Source organism: Megachile rotundata, chromosome 10 (assembly GCF_050947335.1).
Source record: "Megachile rotundata isolate GNS110a chromosome 10, iyMegRotu1, whole genome shotgun sequence".
Taxonomy (NCBI): Eukaryota; Metazoa; Arthropoda; class Insecta; order Hymenoptera; family Megachilidae; genus Megachile; species Megachile rotundata.
Window position 1 is genome coordinate 13,359,925 of NC_134992.1, and position 23,160 is coordinate 13,383,084.

The 23,160-nt window shown below is 31.8% G+C and overlaps 6 protein-coding genes and 1 long non-coding RNA gene across 16 annotated transcripts; 5 read left to right on the forward strand and 2 right to left on the reverse strand.

Annotated features, from left to right (window-relative positions):
• Positions 1 to 152: 152 nt before the first annotated feature.
• Positions 153 to 4,237, reverse strand: TTLL15 (tubulin tyrosine ligase-like 15). The gene is made up of 4 exons (XM_003705146.3): positions 4,047 to 4,237; positions 2,807 to 3,981; positions 2,520 to 2,724; positions 153 to 2,457 (listed from the first exon to the last, which is right to left on the reverse strand). The coding sequence occupies exons 1-4, from the start codon at positions 4,086 to 4,088 to the stop codon at positions 2,359 to 2,361; spliced, it is 1,521 nt and encodes a 506-aa protein (XP_003705194.3). The 5' UTR covers positions 4,089 to 4,237; the 3' UTR covers positions 153 to 2,358.
• Positions 306 to 1,396, forward strand: Smug (Single-strand-selective monofunctional uracil-DNA glycosylase). The gene is made up of 3 exons (XM_012289813.2): positions 306 to 917; positions 976 to 1,125; positions 1,204 to 1,396. Exons 1-3 carry the CDS (start codon positions 306 to 308, stop codon positions 1,312 to 1,314), a joined length of 873 nt encoding a protein of 290 aa, XP_012145203.1. The 3' UTR covers positions 1,315 to 1,396.
• On the forward strand, positions 1,501 to 2,374 carry LOC100878972 (tRNA-specific adenosine deaminase 2). The gene has a single exon (XM_003705202.3). It carries the CDS (start codon positions 1,501 to 1,503, stop codon positions 2,023 to 2,025), a length of 525 nt encoding a protein of 174 aa, XP_003705250.2. The 3' UTR covers positions 2,026 to 2,374.
• A 145-nt stretch (positions 4,238 to 4,382) lies between the features above and the next one.
• RpS29 (ribosomal protein S29) lies at positions 4,383 to 5,282 on the forward strand. Its single transcript, XM_003705145.3, has 3 exons — positions 4,383 to 4,544; positions 4,880 to 4,979; positions 5,088 to 5,282. Exons 1-3 carry the CDS (start codon positions 4,483 to 4,485, stop codon positions 5,094 to 5,096), a joined length of 171 nt encoding a protein of 56 aa, XP_003705193.1. The 5' UTR covers positions 4,383 to 4,482; the 3' UTR covers positions 5,097 to 5,282.
• ctrip (E3 ubiquitin-protein ligase ctrip) lies at positions 4,437 to 22,557 on the reverse strand. 10 transcript variants are annotated; one of them, XR_001096538.2, is made up of 25 exons: positions 20,919 to 21,119; positions 19,524 to 19,856; positions 19,104 to 19,412; positions 18,027 to 18,113; positions 15,983 to 16,334; positions 15,709 to 15,896; positions 15,077 to 15,627; positions 14,706 to 14,990; positions 14,243 to 14,623; positions 13,996 to 14,168; positions 13,747 to 13,921; positions 13,440 to 13,662; positions 13,116 to 13,353; positions 12,637 to 13,042; positions 12,374 to 12,562; positions 12,105 to 12,290; positions 11,848 to 12,039; positions 11,560 to 11,765; positions 11,032 to 11,454; positions 10,705 to 10,957; positions 10,387 to 10,632; positions 9,977 to 10,306; positions 9,581 to 9,899; positions 9,247 to 9,496; positions 4,437 to 8,436 (listed from the first exon to the last, which is right to left on the reverse strand). XR_001096538.2 is itself a non-coding variant. In XM_012289796.2 (25 exons), exons 3-25 carry the CDS (start codon positions 19,825 to 19,827, stop codon positions 9,300 to 9,302), a joined length of 6,213 nt encoding a protein of 2,070 aa, XP_012145186.2. In that variant the 5' UTR covers positions 19,828 to 19,856; positions 20,337 to 20,836; positions 20,919 to 21,119; the 3' UTR covers positions 4,437 to 9,299. The 10 variants fall into 10 exon arrangements, 9 of the variants coding, with proteins under 9 accessions (XP_012145186.2, XP_012145187.2, XP_012145189.2 ...); XM_012289796.2 differs by adding an exon at positions 20,337 to 20,836 and having other exon boundaries at positions 4,437 to 9,496; XM_012289797.2 differs by lacking the exon at positions 20,919 to 21,119 and adding an exon at positions 22,421 to 22,557 and having other exon boundaries at positions 4,437 to 9,496.
• LOC100878864 (transmembrane protein 256 homolog) lies at positions 5,794 to 7,453 on the forward strand. Its single transcript, XM_003705201.3, has 4 exons — positions 5,794 to 5,934; positions 6,768 to 6,900; positions 6,989 to 7,101; positions 7,164 to 7,453. Exons 1-4 carry the CDS (start codon positions 5,851 to 5,853, stop codon positions 7,305 to 7,307), a joined length of 474 nt encoding a protein of 157 aa, XP_003705249.1. The 5' UTR covers positions 5,794 to 5,850; the 3' UTR covers positions 7,308 to 7,453.
• Positions 21,360 to 22,640, forward strand: LOC105663030 (uncharacterized). Its single transcript, XR_001096539.2, has 2 exons — positions 21,360 to 21,590; positions 22,413 to 22,640. It is a non-coding gene; the product is annotated as an uncharacterized LOC105663030 (long non-coding RNA).
• The last annotated feature ends 520 nt before the right edge of the window (positions 22,641 to 23,160 follow it).

A 23,160-nucleotide genomic window follows, 5' to 3' on the forward strand; every position in this document is an offset into this window, starting at 1 on the left:
TTTATAATTAAATTGATATTATATTGTTTTATTTAATGTACAATAATGTAAACAAAGAAATGAGAGATAGTTTGCATGATTTGATGACCTCAAGATTCTTCCTGCTTACCAGCTGCATTGTCATATATGAAGGTGTCTGCAAAGAAAATTCATTTTGTATGTATGTTTCGAGTGTCTGATAACCGGCAAGATAAAAAATTATAACTTTTAGAAACATATTAATACGTTACGTATAAAGTTGAATAGTTGAAAAAAGAGTTCTCTTCAGATTTTAATAATTAATAATTGAAGAATAAATTGACACGATGTCAAACTCAGGAAAAAGTAGGAAAAGGCGTATTAGTGATTCAGAAAACGTTAATCATAAGAAAATAAAGGTGTCCGATGAAAATGATGCGGAAATAGATAATAAAATTGCGATTGAAAGTGATATAGCACATGAGGATATTGCTGAACAATTATTATCAGTCGAAAAGAAATTAGCAGATGACTTAGGAAAACTTACATTCCGTTTACCTGTAGAATATGTTTATAGTCCACTTCAATATGCATTTAATATACATACTTTATATGTACAAAAATACTGTAATACTACTAAGAAAATATTGTTTCTTGGAATGAACCCTGGTCCTTGGGGTATGTCTCAAACTGGCGTACCGTTTGGAGAAATAAACATGGTAAAAAACTGGTTAAATATTAGTGGACCTGTTGGGAAACCTGCTAAAGAACAATCAAGTAGACAAGTAACTGGATTTGACTGTAAACGTAGTGAAGTTAGTGGAAAAAGATTGTGGGGTCTGTTTAAAGAATTAAGTGGAAATCCAGAAAAATTTTTTAAACATGCATATGTACATAATTATTGTCCTATTGCATTAATGGACAAAAAAGGCTGTAACATCACACCAGCAGAATTAAAGGCAATATTTACAATGTTTATAAAATTGAATTTATATATTAAATGTCATTAATTTTTAGGGAAAGGAACAGGAGATATTACATACTGCTTGTGACAAGACCTTGGCAGATACAATTAAAATTTTGAAAGCTGAAATTGTTATTGGTATTGGTGGATATGCAGAAAAACGAGCACTACTGGTAGTTAAATCTCATAAACTGAAGGCTAAGGTATATTAAACATTTAGTTTAATACTTTTCTATTTTCATAACAAGTAGGTTTATATTTATATTGTATTGCATCTTTAGGTATTATGCTTACCACATCCAAGCCCTCGTGCTGCAAATAATAAAAATTGGGATGAAAAAGCAACCAAAAAGTTGAGTGAGTTTGGTCTACTTGAATATTTTACTTCATAAATATTTTACATTAGGGTATCTTAAAAAAAAAAGACAAAAGGCATTTTATTTTTTATAAGAATGAAAAATTTGTGAAGTTTGTTTTGTTAGTAGATTTTGTGAATTATGCTATTTATGTTTTAATGTGTTGTGTTTTTATGGTATTATAAGTTTAAAAGACTAAAAGTGATATAACTAGAAATTATAATGAATAATTTGACTTGGATGGATGTTGCATTGCAACAAGCACAGTATTCTTTAAAAGCCAATGAAGTCCCAGTTGGGTGTTTGTTTGTATACAATAACGAAGTCATTGCTACAGGTAGCAATACAGTCAATGAAACACGAAATGCAACTAGACATGCTGAAATAAATTGCATAGATCAAGTTTTAAAGTTTTGTAAAGAAAAAGATTTGAATTATAAAAAGGTTTTTTGTGATATGGATGTTATTGTTACTGTTGAGCCATGTATAATGTGCACATCAGCATTATTTCAGTTGCAAGTACGCAATATTATATATGGTTGTGCAAATGACCGTTTTGGTGGATGCAATAGTGTTTTTGAGGTACCAAAAATTTATAATTCAAACACAAAAATAGTAGGAGGTATCAAAAACGATGAGGCAATGGCATTGTTAAAGGAATTTTATAAAGGTACAAATCCAAATGCACCTGAATCAAAAGTGAAAAAAGGTCGTAAACTGAAGGATACAGACACAAAAAATATGTAATTTATTCAGTACCAAATGCATTTTTATGTTGTTTCATTGTAGGCAATTAACAGTCAAATTTTTATCTTTATTTTTTTACACTCTATGATATTACATATAAATAATAAGTAATAAAATAAAAGAATTTACATAAAATTGAAACAAAACTTAATACAAACTAAATGTATGACACACCAGTATACTTGCTGGTAATATACTGTCAGTAACACAGGTACAAATATTTTTTAATATATTATTACAGATTGTTAGATACTTATTTAAAAATATGTAAAACTTAATTTATAATAAAGTGTATGGTTTTTGTAAAAAATATTAAAACTAAAAATGTTCTACTTATGAACACCATGAATGATCTACTTCACATTTGCCTTGATACCATCTTATCAGTAACTGATTTCTTAATGTATAATCCTTTAGTACCATATCTTTTGTCTGAAAGTAACAATATTCATGTAAAAGACAAAATTATGGGTTGGTATTTATTGAATACTTACTATAAGTGGTGGAAAGATTCTTTGAAAGTCCATTTTATTCTGATGTTCAAGATAACTTTGGGACAAAATCAATTTAGTTTCAGGTGTAAAACAGGGGCCACAAAGTTGACATTCTACACGAAAACAATCATCACACTCTGTGCATAGTTCTGGTAGAACCATTAAATTCTTATCTGCTACTTCCATTTGTCTTTCCATCTCATTCCTGAAATACAAATGCAAGCTAAATTTATTTTGCTGCAAGTTAAAAATAATTAAATTAAATTTTGATATTAGATTTTTGTGACCTTATTTTCAAGGAATCTTTTCTGATTCGTTGCCCTACTCCCACTAGTGCAAATAAATTATATATAACTTGCTCATAAAGTAACTGGTTTGGTGGATAATGTGCTGAAGATAAATTCGGAGACATATTTGCTTCCATAGTATAAACATTTAAATCTTCATCAAGAGCAAAATCAATTCTAACTAATTCAAAAAAATTTCTTCCATTTCCGAAACGTTTCATAGCCTCTTTAATGTAACCTTCTTTCGACAAAATAATTTCTTTAATTGCTTCATGAATAGAATGCCAGACTTTTTCAGGATTCTTTCCTTGCGTTTTTACATATGCATCGAACGAATCTTTCATTGAAAATTTTAATTCATTGTAATAACGTTTTAAAGATGGAACATTCCAGATTGGTAAATAATCATCGCCGACTACATATTTGTCTAAAACGTCTGGTTGAAATGGATAATATTTTATAGGACAAAATCTAAATAAAGCATCACCTTTGTATACATATACCCTAAGAGGATCGACGGATGTAATTACAGTATACACTCCTATATCAAATTTATAACCATCTACGAGAAATGGTCGTTGTATGAATTCTTGTACGAAAGATCCTGTTGCCGTGATATTTATATTGTCAACATTTTTAACGCTAATACCTCGATGATCGTTTGATTTCTCTACAAACATTTTCTCAGGATATTTTTTGGCATATTCTAAAAATTCGTCTTGTTGTTCTGGTATTTTAAATGCTGGTAAAATATAGCGTCCTTCTGTCGTGGATAAATCTACTTTGTTAGTGATGTACCCACAACCTGGAAAATGATTAACACGCTGATGAGCTTGTAATTTATTTAAGTTAGAACTTAAAACTCTGAACGGGTAATCGTGTGCCCACAATAAATCCCAACTAGAGCTGTTATAGGTCCGTTTGAAGCCCAAACGTTCTAACACGATAAACACGTGTTTCAAATATTCAGTATCATTGCTTTTTGCGTATATAAAATACTGTGGATTCCCCTCTTTTTTTTCGAACACTTTTGCGTGTATCCTGATTAAATGTTCTTGATAGTGTGAAAGGGAAAAGAACAGGCAATATAAGAGTAATGGACCTACTACGGTATAGAGAAACACTTTTAAAAGTGTCTTCATTTTTAAGCTCATTATCCAGTTACACACAGTGTCCTAAAACGAAAGATTATATCAGTGAATAAAAATAATTCAATAGACATTTGTTTAGGTTTACAAACCTGTTTTTCATTTTCATTTTTTTGTTCATCCTTATTCGTCATGACTGAACACAATTTTAATATTATATGTGTGACAATGCAATGATTCGTGTTTCAAATGTACCGTTGTGATCATTCCCGTTATATCGTTCTTTTTCCAATGCTAGCGCGCTTTCAAGAACCAGTTTTTAACAAAGCATACATGCTTACGTTTGTTTTTAAACATGAAGGGAAACACCAAAGGGAACATGAACATTTAAACATGAATTTATAATGAGATTAAGTGAATAGAAGTTTAGTAAAAATATGTATGTGTATATATGAATGAATTTGAAAACTTTGAAAAGATAGCGGCGACCATAGAGTACGCTACTGCGCATAACGTTGTGTTGCACATAATTGTCACATGTCTTTTGGATTCTTGAGTTCGTCTTAAGAGGATCTTCGTGTGATAAAAATGGGTTTCCAAAACATTTGGTATTCGCATCCACGAAAGTATGGACAAGGATCTAGGTCTTGGTACGTATGCAAGTTTTTATTTCATTATATATTGCACCGGTAAACTGAAATCGATAAACTAAGTCCGGTGTATTTAACCTCGTGGCAACACGCATTTCAATAATGAAATATTTTTATTATAATTCCTGGTATAATTATATAAATTAAATACAGAACAATACGTATTGTCGTATTTTTATAAATTATTATTTAACATTTGGATCAAATAAACAATCTTAAATTTTGTATTTATAACCTCAAAATTGCACATGGGTATATGCTATTAGAAGTTTTTTCTTTAATCTGTTGAAGTTTTGATTTTTAACATCTTAATGAAATATGTTTCTATTTTGTAGTCGAGCTTGCGCAAACAGGCATGGACTGATCCGCAAATATGGTTTGAATATTTGCAGACAATGTTTCAGGGAGTACGCTGCTGATATTGGTTTCAAAAAGGTACGGTATCATAAAGTTTCCTACATGTATGATTACATTTGTGTATTTATTTTTATATTCTCAACAATAATGACATTACTAATTATTATATTACTCTTTTCTTTACAGCTGGATTGATTTAACAGTACATTCAGAACATTAGATTTCTATTTTTATCATAATTCAAGCACTTCAACATAAATTCAATAATAGACCGGCATTTTTATTCAATCAATAAGTACACTATTACATCTGGATGAAACAAATTCTGTTATGTATTGCAGTATAAACATGAACTGAAATAAAAATAATTACTTATGTAAATGTGGTTGTTTTAGACAATTAATTTTGTACCCCATCTATTAAGAGCTAGCACTTTTACAAAATAACAATGAAATAATATATATAACTTGATGTATGCAAACTATGAACGTATATATAGTTTGCGTATTATTTTCCATATGGAACATTAAGGCGTGTATAAATGTGAATGGTCATAGTGGGCGTTTTGTCAGGGTGCATTCCTGATCGCAAGGATAAGTTTTTCAAGAACAAATGTCAATGAATAGTTTTCAAAGGCCATGGACATTAGTGACCTCGCGGTCAATGTTTCGCCGAAAAGCATTCTTGTTCTGACTGTGGATGTGGAAAGGCGCCATAGAATACATGAAGTATTCCAGCAAATCAATCCTGTTTCGTAAGTTCACGACCTATCAGCCGGTTTGTTCGCATTGTCGAATAAAATACAATTTAGTGTAAGAACATTAAAACCGCCTTAAAAGTATAACACTGACAGGGGGAGCCCCTAATAATAAAGAATAGCAGTAATACGTAAATTGTTAACACCATACATATAGTGGTTATTTAATATATTAATAAATAAAAAGATAAGATGCAAAGTGTTCTTAATTACGCGTTATCTGGTGCTCAATTGTCATTAGATGCAGCAACAGGAGCAGTGAAATTCGTGACACGGGTAAGATATACATACCTGCTAAAAATTTGTATATGAAAAAAACAACTGTTCTAATTTTTTTAAGTTTTGAAAAACTCAAACTAATAAATAATGTACTTAAATATCATTTAGTAATACAACAGTAAATCATATTCGTATATACGTATAAAAGGTTAAGGTGGTTCGGCACGTGCTATTATGTGCAGGTAATATCGACAGTTTTTAATAGTTGAAACAGTATATAAAATTTAAAAAAAATTATAACGTATTGTATAACACTAAGCACAATCACATTGAAAATTTTTTAATTTTTGTTTGCGTGGTTATGTAAATATAATGCAAGTTAATAAACATTTACAGAATATTAATACATATGAGCGAATAAAAATATTTCAAGATTTTATAACTTCATTGTTGTAGCTTTTATTATTGCATTTGTTATGTTGTTGTTGTTTGTTATAAATCAGGGATTCTCATTTTTTATGGTTTGAGAACCACTTTCAAAACTGCTATCTTCCAAAGTCCTAAAATTCAAATGTATCAAAAATCCAAAGTTGCATTGTCTCGATATTCCATTTTCGAAAATGGTAATTTTTATTGATCTACTTATTTCGTATGTATACTCAAAAAAGATTTGATGATTTAATACAAAATACCACTGTGTTATCTATTATCTATGCAATGTAGTTATTTTAATATTTAACGCGATCCTTTGGAAATATCTAATGTAAGTAACGGCATATACAATTCTAAAAAAAAATTTACCTTTTTTTTTGTAACTCATGACTACAAAATAAAATATTTATCTATGTATGAAATAATTATAATTAAATAAATGAGTCTACTCATTTTAGACAAATTCTAAACCTAAAGTGGAAGCGACAATGTCACCTTTGTGGAAATTAGCTTCAGCTGCTGGACCGTTTACGAAAATTGCAGCTTTAAGTGGAGCATCTGCGGTTGTTATTAATGCGTATGGTGCACACAGTAAGATCGACATCGCATATATTTTTTATTATTTTAGTTTTAAACGATTTAAAAAATCATCCATTTTATTTTTGTTTAATTATTTCAGCACCACATTTAAAGGACGAGAAACTAATAAAAATATTCGACACTGCAAGTCGATATCATTTGGTACACTCGCTAGTGATACTAGCATTACCTCTTTGCAGATCGCCTTACCTGGTATGTTGATGAGATATTAACAAAATTAAAAATATAATACTAATTATTGATATGTTATTTAGACATGCACATTTATGCTGTCGGGCATGATCTTATTTAGTGGTAGCTGCTATTATTATGCGCTTACGGGTGATAAACGTTACAATAAAGTGACACCATTTGGTGGAGTATGCTACATATTAGGATGGCTAAGTATGTTAATTTAAGATTCCTAAAAAACATGGGACTGTGATAATTGCAAAGAAGAAAAACATAAAATAATAGAAATAATCAGGAATTGAATTTTGAAGTGTTGCATTATACATAGAAAATAATTTTGTTTTTTAAATAAATCATCTTATGTAATTTGAAATTGTTTTTAATAATATAATATTTACCTTATACAAAATATTGTCGATTAGGAAAGATATTTTTTCAGCAACATGTTTATATTTTCATTTATTGAAAGCTACCGAAGAAACAGAATCTACGTTGAATAAAAGTAAATCTTCATTTATACTAATGAGTTGATATAAATATAAGTTTTACTTATAATATTGATACAGGTTTAGTCCGTCCAACCAAACCATCAAACATTATGCAATGCATTTCCGAATTCTTGCATATTGTATGTTCAATCAATAAGTTTTGTTTCTCTACATTTTGTGTATACATTACCAGTTATAATTCACTATTGTATTAAAAATGTAATGAAAAAATATAAGTGTAACATGTTTTTATAGTTCATAATAAAATATGTAAAATTACGAAATATAACAGTATCATTGTAGTCACTAAATAAATTCATAGTATACTGCTAAAAAGAAAAAAGAAATGTCACAAGGTTGAAATGAAGCTTTAAAGCAACACTGTAGGCTTATTTTAAAAGTCAGCTTAGAATGGTGATTATTTAATACCAATTAACGTAATCGCCAATTCACCATTTAACTCTCACATACATCAAATTAAAAATCAGAAAGTGATGTATACATATATTGATCAGTTTAAGCAATGGTACACAATATAATTGTAAAACAAGTAATCGCATATTATCTTTTTTTCTACTTTTGATCAGTTCATATTCTCACAATTTTCGTACAGAATCACAATTTCTACAGAGATATAAGAAAGTAATGTACCTTGTATAATCCATCTGATACACCAGCTTCGCTGACTTTATATCCATTCTATTTCAATATTATACATTTTTCGTACATTTTTTTTTTCATAAATAGATGTTTTGCCTGTAAATGAGTAGATATAAGACAGTAATTTTCTTCGATCATTACGGTGACACTGTCTGGCGATGCTGGCTGCACTCATACACGGCTAAAAGTATTAATTGGACTATCTTACCTAGAATAAAAATATCAAATAAGTTTAGTTGGTGATACATCGAATAAACTTAAAATATAGGAGTGTTGCACGTGAAATTCGCGCAGTGCTCATAAACACTGGAAATTAAGCAGCGAACACAAGAGATCGATCATGAAAATAAAATGATGGTTAATAAACACGTGTTTATATTTGAAGTTGTTTTCATTCTTTCTTTCCTTTAATGAAACACGAGCTAGTTTATTTTGTAGCGCACACTCGCTTACTGATTTCAAAACGTGATTTCTTTGCAAATTGTGAGGCATGAGATTGGCGATTTATGGCGATGCTAAATGCACCACTGATATAAAATTCACTTATATCTAATAGACGTCCCCTCAGACTAAATTATATTTAATTAGTATAGAGTTTCATAGCAATATCATTTTCTCGTTACTATTATATAAAGTATTTATATATATTTGCGCATATTAAACTATATTTACAGCTTTTATTAATTATTGTAACACATTAAAGATAAGTTTCCTAGAACAAGGCTGCATTCACGCTATAGCCTAGTTCTGTAATACCACGAGAGGAAACTTATATATGACAGAGCTAATATCATTTTTGCACTTCTTTTTTCTGATAAAACATATCACAATCTAAATTTATAAGTAAAAACATAAACATCAAATTAGGATTTATTTAAATGAACTGTTGCTAAAATCAAGAAAAAAGATATCTCCGAAAATATTCGTATAAAGTGCAAATTTGCGATTACTGAGTTTTAAACAAAACACAGGTAGTTTTAAACGTATTTTAAATGATGTTTGGATAATTAGTTTCAACCTGGACAATGCGATAGCAAAAGAGCAAATGACGCGCCAGTTTTCCATCTGTTTCTAGGAAAGGTGGAACGAATGTTGTCCTTCTTGTGCAGCTATTCGCAACTTTTCTCGCATTATTTCTAACGTTGTGTAATCAGGCAGTTTTAAGTAATTAACGCAAGTCATCACGGATGGTAAGAAATCGTCCGTTTTCATTGAGGGGTCAAAAGTTTTACGCACTATCGTTAAGGGTGGCGTTAAACTCTTAAAACCTGCGAAGATAAAAATTCCATTTTAAAATTTCTAAATTTCCCAAACCTTCTATCAATAGTAACCGCAATATATCACATATTTACCTCCAACTGGTAGTCGCGGTGAACCTGTGACGAATTGGATGAACTGCCTTTGCTCTTCACTATTATATTTTGACATAACTTCAAACAGGAAACGAATAGCACGGGAATCTGGAGTGTATCCATGATCAGTCCTACAACATTCTAAAAGTGTTTTCACGTCCCACTGGCAACCTGTTTGTGCATGTCCACAAAACACGGCTTCAAGTTCTTCAGGGAAGAATAGTCTCAATTGTGATGGCGGGAATACAGATTCGAATCCTTCTCGAAAAGCTTCCATTTGTCTGAAGACACCTTCGTACAAGAACCAATGTACTACCAACTGGAAAGAAAACAAATTTTTAAGCAAGACAATAAAAATGTTACGTATACAGCTGTTTCAAAATGTTTAAACCACACCTTAATGTATTGATCCAGATTATAAATATTGACAGGTATATCACTTCCTCCTTTCCTCAATTCAATATTCTCATAACCTGGTAATTCAAAAACAAGACCGAGCTCCGAAATCGGACAACCGTCTAAATTTAATGAATCTACTAGTTGTGCTTTCTCATGTGGTCTTAATGTTTCATCTTTTTCAATCATCTCTTTCTTTCTAACGATTTCTTGTAGTCTAACAAGAGTTCGATGTACATCAGGACATACATACGCTAAATCAGCCAACGTTAATGTATGTTCTTCTCCCAATAGCCAACGATAAAAGGTTAAACTGAATGGTAAATCCAACTGTAAATATATGACATTAAGAACATGAAAATACTTGATATTTCAAGAATATATTTAATTAACACTTAGAACAATGTTACCATTCTTGAATCGTATATCGCCTTCGCCATGAACTTTCCAAGGAATTTAAACTTTGTTTTAAGTTTCGCGAGATGGGATACTTTAGTACTCCATGGGATTGGCATTGAAAAAAGTCCATGAGGAGCATTAACGTATCCTGTTTCGGTAGAATTTGAACTACCGTGCCAAAGGTCAAGATCAGCACGCTGTAATTCCTGAGAGACTAGAGCATAAAATTCCAGTGTTGGTCCAAGGCCAGTACCAACCTAAAAAAGAACATTGTGTTAAACCATATGAGATTTTATGAAAATTATTAAAACTAGGATTATATGAAAAACCTCATTGACATATTGCACTTCAAGCAAGGCTTTGCTAGATGCTAAGTCTTGTATAACTTGTTCGGCCTGTTTAAGAATATCAGTTCTCGAGATAGTTCTTTTCCTTCGTTCCAAACGGGGAGTAACACGTTCTTGGCTATCTGATCCCGATAATTCTGGCGCAGAATCTAAAAGTCGTTGTAAAGCTCTATCTCGATCGAATGATGTTGCATAAAGTAACAATTGTCTTGTTTCAAACGGAAACAGGAATGGACTGAAAACAATAAAACACATTTTTATTTCATATTGCTCACTTAATGTCAACCTGAAATTAATTTTAATACTTACCAGACTGTAGCAATTTGTTGTAACCACAAAGGCAAATTTCCAGTCATAATAACCAAAGGATCTTGTAGCTGCCGACTTGCTTTTGCAGCTATTTTGTTATTGATGAAATCTTGCGGAGAAAGTAAGCTTATATTCTTTAGATGGGGGAATAAAACGCTCCAATGACGATTCAATGCATATAAAAGACGCAATAAGCATAAACCGTCTAATGAAGCATCAGTGATCGTAACCGAAGGCGGTAAAGTGGGGGATAAGTAAGGATCAAGTGGACATCGTTGTGGTGGCACTACTCCTTCAAGCCATAAACTATCTTCTTTTCGTTTTGAACTGATCTTTGTACTTTTTCCTTTGCCTTTGCGGCTGCTACCCTGTGTACTTGATCCTGGTTTTGGCGAAGTTGTAGTTTCTTCTTCTGGTACAGGCCTAAAAGTACACAGAATAAACCATTTAAGAATATATTCTGATGTAAATACATTTACTGTTAAATCTGGTTATAGTTCAGTAATGAAAATGATGAAATATAGGTACCTGTAATAAATTGTATGTGTTTGTACCCATACAGCATCATGGCCAAGTGGTGGTTCACCGTCAGCTTCTGCTTCAGAATGATCAATTCCAGAACAACCGAACTGTCTAACAGCTTGATAAACAGTCATGTTGAAAGGCAGTACTTCATCTCCAATTAAGAACTGAAGTTTATGTTTAGCTGATCCTTGACTTATAACTACCGCTGCCTGTAAATTTAAATACACTTAATTTAATGCCAATATTAATTATTTATACTGAACTGTTTAAAATTATACGTATGAATATTACCAAAGTATCGTCTATATCGTCTTCGCTGTTATCATCATCACTAACCATCGATTCCGCTTCTCTTATCCTACCATATCCACGAACCATTAAATAACGTTCGATTGCTTGTACTAACGCAAGGGGATCTATTTTGACGGTACCTCCTTTCCATTGTTTCAAATTATTACAGTCAGGATGTCGTTGCAGGTTACACTATACAATAATAATGAACTATACTCCATGTATCTTATGCTACTTACATAGAAATTATACTGTACCTTAAGTTGGTGTGTATTGAAAAATTTCAGAGCACTAGTACCGCCGCGGCCAGCACCAGATCCGGCTGGTAAATCGTGTACTTTCACAGGGAATTGTTCCAGTTGGGCAACGCAACTATTCAGCTTTGTTACAAGAGCACCAAATGCTCCAGGATTAATATCCATAACATTATTGCTTTGCTGTATCTACAAGTACATATAAAAATAAGGTGTTATAAAAGAAATCATTAATATAAACTGTATCGTAAAAGTTAATTAGCTTCACTTACAGTTGATTCTGCAAACAATTTCCAAAACATACGCAGGCGATCATAACGATTACCAGGAGCATCTGTAGTAGTGAGGTAGTTGAGCAGAGCCTTAATGAGACCACTATAATTCATTTCAAACGGAGATATATCACTTTCAAGCACAATATCTCGTAACTCAGTAAGCGCTGATAACATTTCATCTAATTCCTGTGTTATAGAATAGTCAATTAGTGTTTTGATGAATATGAAATTACACATTGTTCGTGTCATAATATACGTACATTTGATTGTAACCGTTGTATGGCAGCAGTAAGTCTCGAAAGGACTGTCATCGCAGGATGTGTACAAGGTGCATCATCTTGATATCGTGACAAGAACTGAGCAGCCTGTTCACGTACCCATGCTTTAGCCTTATCTCGATTGCCTCCTGTTAAACTTGAATTACTCGGTGGTTTTGAGAGATTAGTAGATGAACTTGAATCTCTTTTATCGCTAGTAGAACTCGAAGATGATGATTTTCGACCCCATCTAGCAGGATTAAGATTTCCTAAGAAACGATTGTTTTTAGGAGCGAAACCAGTGAAAAGTGATTCTGGTTGTTGATTTTGTTGTGGTGTAGTACCACCTAATCTAGAAAACCGCCCTTTCTTGTTTTGTCTTTTCCTTTTCAGGACATCCCCGATTCTCCTAATAAATAACAAAGATTTGGTGCCTGGTACCGTTTATATAATGGCTTGAAGATTCTTTAATGTTTACTTACAAATGAGCACTTTGTGGTGTAGTTACATCATCTATGGTAGAATTTAATTCATTTCTTGCGCGAGACTCCATCGATGCAGAAAGATTTGGCTTCAGCTGACAAGTTGCAATTGTACCGAATAGTATATTACCATTCGTTGATGGAGAAGCAATTGGGGATGTGGCATTAGTAGAAGAGAACATCGTTGTGGGAGAAAGCGATGTATTAGACGGACCCGGCTGTGGACTTGGTAATGTACCTAGAAAATATAGAAGTATAAAATACAACTTACTTTTCTTTTTTATTTTATAATTATATTTGATTTCACTGAATTTAATAAATTACCAGAAGGGCACTTAGGTGGTGAAACACCAAGAGGTACTTCAGGATCAGCTAGTTGACGTATCTGATGTAGTACTCCTTCGCGATGGAAGTGTACTCCAAACACTTGTGGGAGCCTTTTCATTAGAATGCTTGCCATTTGTAGAGCTCCAATAACAATTCGTAAATCTTGGGACGCCAACATACCCGCTATATGTGATGAAACTACTTGGTTCTTTAAAACATCCTAAAATAACGACAACAGATGTAAGAAGTTTAGATAACAATAAGTAATTACTTGAAAACAATCACATTGTCAAGTATTTTTTACCTTAAGTAAATCGGTTGAAGCATAATATACCATACGTAAAAGAGCCCGAAGACATTTACATTTTACAGCAGGCCCAGCAGAACTGCTGTAAACTTCATATAGTACAGAGAATAAAGTTCGAATGAACGACACTAACCATTCATTCGTTTCAATTACCGGAGGTACAACATCCACGCTATAAAAATGTATATAATTCAATAAAACATATTCATCTAAAAAAATTGGTTTAAAATTATTTTTAATTCTTACTTGGATGAACAAGTAGGACTTTTTCCTTCTGTGGGGTGTGTATTCACTCTGCGGAAAATGCTTCTCGCTACCCCAATGTCTTCATTAATTTGTTTCATCACAGTTAAATCTATCGTATAAGTTCGTCCTAAAGACGAAAGACAGATTTCATCTTCACCATTCTGAAATGCCATCTGAAAAGAGTATTTTTATTACGATACTTCCAGTTTTTTTTATAATCTTCAATAAACTGTAATTAAAATAATACCTCAATAATTCTAGAATCAATAGTACTAAATGGATGACAGCAGTGTCTTTCATCACGCCATTCCCAATGAACGTTTTCTTGTTGATTACTGGTCCTTTCAAGTAAACTATTTACACTAAATATGCCATCTGTTGGCAATGGAGGCATCAGTTCCTCGATCAAGCAAGTAATTTCAAACCACTCTTGTGGAGATCGCGGTACTAGTTCTACATCTTCTGCTTTCACTTCTAATGATCCAGTTAAAAGATAACTTAGCGTAAAAGCAATATTTTGTTGCAGAAGCAGCTGTGCCAAATCAGGACAGCGATTTGATATCACAGAAAGCATTCGTAACACCGTTATGAAATTGCCAATGCTATTGACAGGTGGCGTAATCATTAACTATAATATAAAAAAATCGAAAAAACGAACATTTAATATAAGGAAATATTGCACACTTATTTTAAGAAGTGAATTCCCTTACCAGTTGTTGTAAGTTTTGAAGAAGTTCTGCATTGATAATTTTATGTAAAGTTACAGGATCATGTTGAAAACTATCAACCAAACGACTAAATGCTTGGCAAACACATTCAACACTTTTTTTATCTTGATTCGTTAGTCTACTTGTCAACAAAGGTAAACTATCGACCACTAAGTGAAAGTCATCAGGGTGAAGATTTTGACAACAATTTGCCGTTATCGTTAATGCAGCTCGTTGAGCAGTGATGTTGAAGAAATCAACAAATTTCAAACAAGCTGACACTCCTCCCTAAAGAACGAATAAATTATGATAAATGATATCTCTGTTTATGCACGTGTATCACATTAGACCTATCATGAATTCGAAATACATACTGCATGTAAAATGGTTTTACTGTGACGACGTGAAAGCATTGCTAATGCCGTTAAACACTGTTCAGCCACATCCATACATTCGATAGATTCTAATTTTTGTAAGAACACTGGTACAGCATCAACCACAACTGTCGACGATCGAGGCAAAGCTTCCATCATGTAAGTGAGAGCACGACATGCATGTGTCATTATCACAAAATTATGCTCTATTCCAAGTAAATTAATTAATGCTGCAACCACTTGTTTCACGGGAAAACCAGCTAGGGTATCTTCATTTCCCATGACGAGAATTTCACCCATTCCGATAACAGCTTGCAACTGTTCTCCTTCGTCATCAACAGCTTGTAAACCAGTCAGAAGCTGTTGCGCTTTGGCAGCTGAACTCGCACCCATGCTTCTATTTAATAAATGTTGCATTCGCGGTCCTAATGCACCAAACACGTGAGGAGGTAAACCTCTAGCTTCCAATAATGCTTGTAATCTTCCAACTTCACCATCATCACTTTCACTGTCTCCAGTAGTACCAGACATCCCGGATGGACCTCCACCTGCTTATTGAGCCAATTGAAATTTGGGTATTATTAATATTCTACTACACTCGGAACACTTTATAAACGAAAGGGGAAACTTACCTGTGGCAGGTGTAGCTGTAGAGGCAGATTCGTCTTCACCGGTGGTTGATACTAATTGATTGCCAGGAACTGTAGATGATACAGATGTTGGAGTGGCACTATTTGTGACGGATTCAGTACCTGACATTACACTTCCTCCAGAACCTCCTTCTATCACTGCTTTTCTTGCGCGTGATGAAGAGCGGTGTCTGTACCGATAGAACGCATGTTACAGTTTGCATTAAATATGACAACGTTAGTATTCAAACATTACCACGTTCAATAGACGAATTACCTGGAGCTTGAACAAGTACCCGTTGTAGTATCTTTTTTATGATGTTTTCCTGAAGTTTTGTTATTAGTTGGCAGTTCTTTAGGTTCACTGGACAATTTTGTGCGAGAACGTAATATATGCCTGTGCGCAGAATGAGGGTGTGTAGGGTTGGCAGTGGCAGAGGCAGACACCGATGGATTGGCAGTGGCTGTTGTGATGCCACTAGTGCCTGCCCCGTCATGTGCCAACGCCCCCCCACCGCTCTCCACAGAATTACTGGCTGCGTTACCCACTCTGATGCTGGACTTCACACTCAGAACTTGACTACTTGTACTGCTATTCGTGCAGGTTGTACCACCGTGAGATTTTGACCCTAAAATATTAAAGCATTATTATTATGATACAAATGCAAAAATCGATTATAATACTTGTAATGATTCTTAGATATTCTAAAATTTCAGTTTCATCATAGGTCAGTTACCATTTTTGATAATAAAGAAGGGTGGGGAGGGATGAGAGAGAAAGAGAAAGAGACACTAACATACATATATAATGCTTCAGTGCACATAAAACTATTCATGTTTTTTGTGCATAATTATAAGAATCAAGCATTTTTACAAGTTAAAAATCTATAATAAGCAGTTTATGAATTTATAATACAGTATTTATATCAGTTTTAGTGCAATCTATAGTTTATTTCTGTTAAATATATACATATTTCCATTACATATATTTATGGAAACACACTGTTTTTTTAAACCTAAATAAATATATAGCACATACTGTTTATCATTTTAAAAATGATCAGGTTTTTGTTAAATAACTCTTTATCAAACTAAATATGGTAAAAAAATCTCTTCCTAGGTATGAGTATGTACAAATATGAAATGTATTTGATCACACATGTAACTGTGTTATCAGCTAATTACAAAAATGCTTGAAATTGTTATTTATGTGTATGTTTTAGTCTTAAAGGTTTTTAAGTTTATACAACAAATTATTTAAAAGAAATATATGTGGCATTATTTAATTGATAACAATTATAATGAATGGAAAGCACAATTAATATCAAGTTATCAAATATTATTATTTTTATGTCAAAAGATATTAGGAAGAAAATAAAGTACCATTGCTTGTCTATATTTTCCCTATTTGTATATAAGATTTTATTTACTTTTGTATGAAGTTTAGAAATGTACTTATATCTTTTTTTTTTTGTCAAAGTGCATATACAAAATATGTATTTTTACTCAACGTTACTACAAATAAACAATATTTACCTTATTAATTTGATATCCATCCATTAAATTAAATAAAAATAATTTGTACTAATTGCACATTTGGATACAGAAATTTAAACACTTAATACTTTTAAAACTGAAAATAATAATTATATTAGTAAAGATGTTAATATTATGTAACAAAAATTAAAACACTGTTTTGGTAGTATTTATCAATTACATATAAAGAACATAAAAAAACTTTACAAAATAAGTGCATATTTAATGCAATTATTTCATTGTATTTATAGACATTACTTATTATAATATATGATGTCTTAATTTTGTAGTAATTCTATTGAATTTGAGATGACTGGAACTAAATAAAACAAAGTACTATATTATACATTACAAGATGATACTATGAGAATAGGTGGTATACACTATATTTATGTGTTACACCTACACATAAGTTAAATGAGTATCGTTTATACTTTATATTATGAATATTTTATTTATAAATTGTCAAATATTCAAAATAATATTAGAACACACATATATTTAATTTTATTAGAAATCTGAAGTAGTTGAAATATGTTGTATAGTTGCATCAGAATCATGTTTACCATATATGTCTGGAGAAATAATGTCATGCATAAATCAAATTTGACTCAAACAATTTGACCTGACATTAAATATAATATACTTGCATATGGATATAGGGAACCAATTTAAAGAGCAGATTTATAGTGACTTGTATTCATTTAAAGATATCTACTCATGAATTTACAAGAGAAAATTAGGGTAAAAAAATGTAGTACGAAGTGTGTACTCCTTAGGCTTACCTTCTTGATGATACGTTTGTGTTGATATTGGAAAAAGTGCTTTGACAGCAGACACAAATCCTTCCAGACATTCGCTCATCCTCAGGCCTAATGATACAGTCTGATCTATGACTCTTATTTTGGTAATACTTTTTTTCTTTAATTTTAAGATACTTGTGAATCAAAACCTAGTTTTACTACCCTATTCTTTAGCCTACTGCTTCAAGAAATGAAGGTTGCAAAACACACTTTTATGATATAAAAATAAGGAGTGTTTTTAATTGATCATGACACTGAATTAAGCATAGCACTAAGTTTCTGTGACACTATTGTATATATTTCAAATACTAAAAATATTGTTTTTTATAAGTTTGTTTGATCAGAAGTACTGTTGTAATTTATTTCATTTGTATATAAGTAATTTATAGTTATGTATAAATAAAGAGTTTATTAATCTGATTTTAATTTTAAGAGGGGAATTTTTTCTTTATGAGATCATCGCAAGTATTGTTAATCATTTGTTTTTTTATTTTAACAGCTGTTTTAAAAATTGTTTTAAAATAAGTATATTTTACTGGTAGTAAAGCAACAAAAATATCATAGTTTTTAAAAGAATTCAAATTTCAAAAACAAAATTTTTGTTGTAAGTTTTAAAATTTGATTGTTATAATTGTTATTAACAATTGGAAGTTATAACTCATAATAATAAAATTTAACAAAATAATAAACTGTTAGTATATAAGTACATTATAAAATAATATTAGTTATGCATACATGAAATCATAAGTTTATTGATATTTTATAAGAAAAAATTCTAAATTAAAAGTAATTATCTTTTTTTACTGAATGCAAATGCCAATTTTTGCCCAAAAAATAAATATAAATAATCACAATTAGTATAAAATGTTAATGTTTGATTATTAATTATTGTTGTTATTATCAGTGTTTTTTATACATCTTGAATGCTTTATTAATATTTTTTAAATATTTAAAATTGATTTGATTAATATTTTTATTGTATTATGTATTCACTCAATTCACACAACACATCTCATTGCAACCAACACTTTTTAATAAATGGAATATAAATAAACTAACCTCTTCCTCGTGATGTGGATGGATGACTAGTAACAGGTGTAGAACTCGATGGTGGTACCAAACTGTTATACGTCAAGTCTTCTCGGTTATTAAAATCACTGGATAGTGATAAATCGTAACTATTATGTCCTTGTGATATGGCTTGGGGATTTTGTGGTGTACGAGAACGAGTCCTTGAAGCAACACAGTCAATAGCCGTTAAATTTAATTCTGGCAAACTTGTTCTTGCAGCACTACGAACTCTTGTACTGCTCCCACTAATATTACAATTCGACTGTTGAACTTTATGTGGAGCCCTCCAATTAGTATCTGTGTTTCATAATTAATACATATTTAAAAATTAAAGGTAAACTAAATTCTTTCCGAATTATGTAACCATATATCTTTCATTTATGCAATAACTGGAACAAATATAATTACCTAGATATGATTCTAAGCCACTGCCATGACTTTTACGATCACCTCTTGTTCTACTTTCTGCTTTGAAGGAATCACTCGAATGTTGACACACGGAAGTATTAAAATCTACAGATGATTCTGGGTCACCAATAGTCTGTCTACGTCTTTTTTCTTCTACAGTGACTGGAATAGAACTAGTGCTTTGTCGTTTTCTATAACCGCTGCTACCACTGCTAGAGCTCTTCCCTCTAACTTTAGAGGTATCTGCTGAAGCATTGGCCGTCTCTACAGACCCCCCTGATAGTTGATCTTGTTGATCTGCCATAGATTAATCGACTCATGCCACTATTCTGTCTATGGAAAAAAAAACATTTTCATTAGTTATTATACATAACATAAAAAATAAGAAATTTTTATATAAAATCTATTAAAGATATAATTACAATCAAAATGCTCATAGAATCTTTGATACAATATACATTATATAATACTGAAACTGTAATCTATCTTTAGTTAAGTTTTGGCTAAAATTGAAAATGTGAAATAAATAATTATTTGTTAATAAATAATTTAATTTCCAATTATATGATTTTATAGAACATATTATATTGTTTGGAACATTTCAATTTGAAGACACTAATTCTAGATAACTTTACATGAATATAAATTATTTTGTTATTCATGTATTTATCTCTTATGCATATAATAACATATTTTAAAACAAAATAACAAATATCGAACAAAAATACGTCCATTGTATAAAGACATTTGCTTAAACGTAACAATATATTTGAACAATTTTAACAAATATAATAAAAATATATTTATACCTACTTTTAATTAATATATTGAAAACAAAAAATATTCATGTATTCCGTTTCAGACAAAGCGGATTAAATGGAAACAACTTATTATGATTAAACGCGTTAAATCAATGCACACTCGGATAACAAGAATGCAGCTAAATAATACATAAGAAGTGATACGCAATTAATGTTTTCTTCCACGGTTGAAAGAGATAGTAACGAACTGAACAATCATAACAAACACTACAACTGGTATCCGTTTATAATATTACAAGCAATACGAAATTGTGCCGTTGACATCATAGAACGTCTTCTAAGAATACTAGGATTACTCGGTTGTAACAAAGCCACGAATAGACACGGTACACCTTTGGGATTCAACGAAAGACGTAAATAATTATAACAAAGGCGAGCAAGCGAGCAAGCCACCATTTGCTTATGAACAAGTAATGGAGGACGAGTTCTTTCTTCGTCTCTTTCTCTCTATCGTTTCTCCACTCTCGTCACCGTGTGACCTCAGGTTCAGGTCTTCGAAAAAGAGAATCCTACTTGAATACGGGACTTCCCAATATGAAGAAAAAAAAGAACCGAAGTAACAAGAAAAAGTTACCTGAATGTCAGAAAAATATGCCCAAGGCATTGCGAAAAAAATGTCCCCTAGTTAATAATTTTTCTAAGCACAATGTTCCCCGTTACATACGATAGAGAAATGGATTCTCGCGCAAGCACATAAGTTGGTGAGTGGCTATGTGCACAAGCACATACCAAAAAACGCACCGAATGCACTACCGAGGCACACTGAAGCAAATCAGCGGAATGCGATGGCTATCGGGATCGGGTTGGTTAGAATTGGGAAGCTGGAGGATGCTCCGCCCCCATCAGGAAACGTCACACACAGAGTTAACGTATACTCTGTTCAACAAGAGAGCATACTCATCATACGACAAGTTTTCATTCGTTCTGCGCATGTCAGCTGTGATTGGTTTGAACACGCTTCGTATCCAAGAGCAACGCGCATGCGACCATACCATGTTCTCGACGCGGAGCGTGTACACTCCGTGATTCAAATTTTCAAGTTTCAAATTTCAAAATTTTCAAATTCTTAAATTTCCAAAATTTCAAATCTCCAAATTCTGACAGCTTTAAATCCTTAAAACTCCAAATTTCCACATTTGGTAATGCCTGGTTCAAGCTTCTTCAAGCTATTAACGTATTTTATCCATTGCATATATGACCGGCGAAGAGGAACGCATATGGCAGTAGAACAACTCTTGATCAAATGGTGAGTAGTCGACTGAAGTTAGTCATGAGCTGCGTGAATTGAGTAGGGTATTTCCTTGAACAGAGTATACATGCGTACTAAAACTTGGTGGTCGTATGAAAGAAAATCACAATTCATAATACAACACAGTGGCAAAACCGGCGCGAATAGCCATCTTGCTACGATTCTTTCAAATTCCAACTTTTACTTTCTCCTTATTTACAATATAGAACTAGTCACAAACTTTCGGATATTTGTTATTAATTTCCACACTCAAACTGATAATATTATGATCAACGTCATGTTCCATACGTGTACGTTGCATTTTATGTCGTGCAACGTTGCAACATGCGTAGAAGCTTTTATCATATTTTTTATGTACACCTAATAAAAACTTAAACACAAGCAAAATCGCAAAAGTATCAAATGGTTATTCAATGCACATATGATTTCTGTTAATGAATAACACATGATTCGTATACTTTTGAACAATATTTAGATTTAAATTATCGTTAGGTTATAAAATATAAATCTATATTCCAACCAAACGTTTTTCATGATAAAATCTGTAAACACCACAATTATGATATGATAACAAATTTGGCTTCTGGCTTTATTGTTCACTTTTGACAAGTATGTATATGACAATTATGATTGGTTGAGAACCTTATTCAGTAATATCCAATTGGCTAATAAATTAAAATATTTCTCAAACAATGTCAAAACAGCTTGTGATAAATGAACATTACTGGTCAGCCGATGGAACAAATTTTTCATGCGTCTATTATTATATGAATTGAAATAACTGGATGCATTATGATTTTTTATTTAATTTATTAATAGATACTTACCGAAAAAGGGAGCTCCTCCCTGGAAGTCGGACTCCAGTTACGCAATACGATCCGCGAGAGAACACGTGAAAACACAGACTGTACTGTCAAGTCGATCGGAGCGTCGTCTGCTACGATATTTCAACCAGGAACTACACACGATGCAAGTTATTCCACTCGATTTAATCAAAGTGCATGTCTGCTTTCATGTAGTTACAAAATAAAGTCTTTCGAATGATAACTGATCAATGTCTTTTTTTCCTCGTCTATTTTCTCCAGATAGCTATTAAAAATTGGTTAATCATTGTTTCTGTATATTCTATTTCACAAAAGATTGCACTGATTTCGGCGACGAGTACTTCCTATAGTCCTACCTCTGTTCGTTTCTACATATTCTAAAATCTATGCCAGTACATATGCGCTCTTATGATAATCATGACGCTGAAAATATATACTCAGTGAACAGAAAATTTTCTAATTTTTAATTCACGTTCATTACAATATGCGGCATTTGTTAGATGAAATACTTTTTTCCTATATGTATTCATATATTTTATAGATGCATTAAAATAGTTGAGTATAATATTTCTTTCATTTTATAAGCTTATGCAACGAAAATTTCCTTTGTACAAGAACAAGTGTAGTAGAAAGAATATTCCTCGCTACCTTTGATTTTGAATCAAAGATTAAATATATAAATTTATTAATATTTTAATTTGTTAATCAAAAATGAATCAATGATGTGGTTTTTTCTCGTCTGT

What these genes read in the sequence shown, in the direction of transcription:
- Smug (XM_012289813.2), top strand. Translation starts at nt 306, where the DNA reads ATGTCAAACTCAGGAAAAAGTAGGAAAAGGCGTATTAGTGATTCAGAA. An exon ending in TCACACCAGCAGAATTAAAG is followed by an intron (nt 918 to 975) that starts GCAATATTTACA and finishes ATTAATTTTTAG; the next exon opens with GGAAAGGAACAGGAGATATT. An exon ending in CTCATAAACTGAAGGCTAAG is followed by an intron (nt 1,126 to 1,203) that starts GTATATTAAACA and finishes TTGCATCTTTAG; the next exon opens with GTATTATGCTTACCACATCC.
- LOC100878972 (XM_003705202.3), top strand. Translation starts at nt 1,501, where the DNA reads ATGAATAATTTGACTTGGATGGATGTTGCATTGCAACAAGCACAGTAT.
- TTLL15 (XM_003705146.3), bottom strand. Translation starts at nt 4,088, where the DNA reads ATGACGAATAAGGATGAACAAAAAAATGAAAATGAAAAACAG. An exon ending in AAAGATTCCTTGAAAATAAG is followed by an intron (nt 2,725 to 2,806) that starts GTCACAAAAATC and finishes TTTGTATTTCAG; the next exon opens with GAATGAGATGGAAAGACAAA. An exon ending in GAATCTTTCCACCACTTATA is followed by an intron (nt 2,458 to 2,519) that starts GTAAGTATTCAA and finishes TGTTACTTTCAG; the next exon opens with ACAAAAGATATGGTACTAAA.
- RpS29 (XM_003705145.3), top strand. Translation starts at nt 4,483, where the DNA reads ATGGGTTTCCAAAACATTTGGTATTCGCATCCACGAAAGTATGGACAA. An exon ending in GGACAAGGATCTAGGTCTTG is followed by an intron (nt 4,545 to 4,879) that starts GTACGTATGCAA and finishes TCTATTTTGTAG; the next exon opens with TCGAGCTTGCGCAAACAGGC.
- LOC100878864 (XM_003705201.3), top strand. Translation starts at nt 5,851, where the DNA reads ATGCAAAGTGTTCTTAATTACGCGTTATCTGGTGCTCAATTGTCATTA. An exon ending in CAGTGAAATTCGTGACACGG is followed by an intron (nt 5,935 to 6,767) that starts GTAAGATATACA and finishes TACTCATTTTAG; the next exon opens with ACAAATTCTAAACCTAAAGT. An exon ending in TAATGCGTATGGTGCACACA is followed by an intron (nt 6,901 to 6,988) that starts GTAAGATCGACA and finishes TAATTATTTCAG; the next exon opens with CACCACATTTAAAGGACGAG.
- ctrip (XM_012289797.2), bottom strand. Translation starts at nt 19,827, where the DNA reads ATGGCAGATCAACAAGATCAACTATCAGGGGGGTCTGTAGAGACGGCC. An exon ending in GTAAAACCATTTTACATGCA is followed by an intron (nt 14,991 to 15,076) that starts GTATGTATTTCG and finishes TTCGTTCTTTAG; the next exon opens with GGAGGAGTGTCAGCTTGTTT. An exon ending in AAGTGCAATATGTCAATGAG is followed by an intron (nt 10,633 to 10,704) that starts GTTTTTCATATA and finishes GTTCTTTTTTAG; the next exon opens with GTTGGTACTGGCCTTGGACC.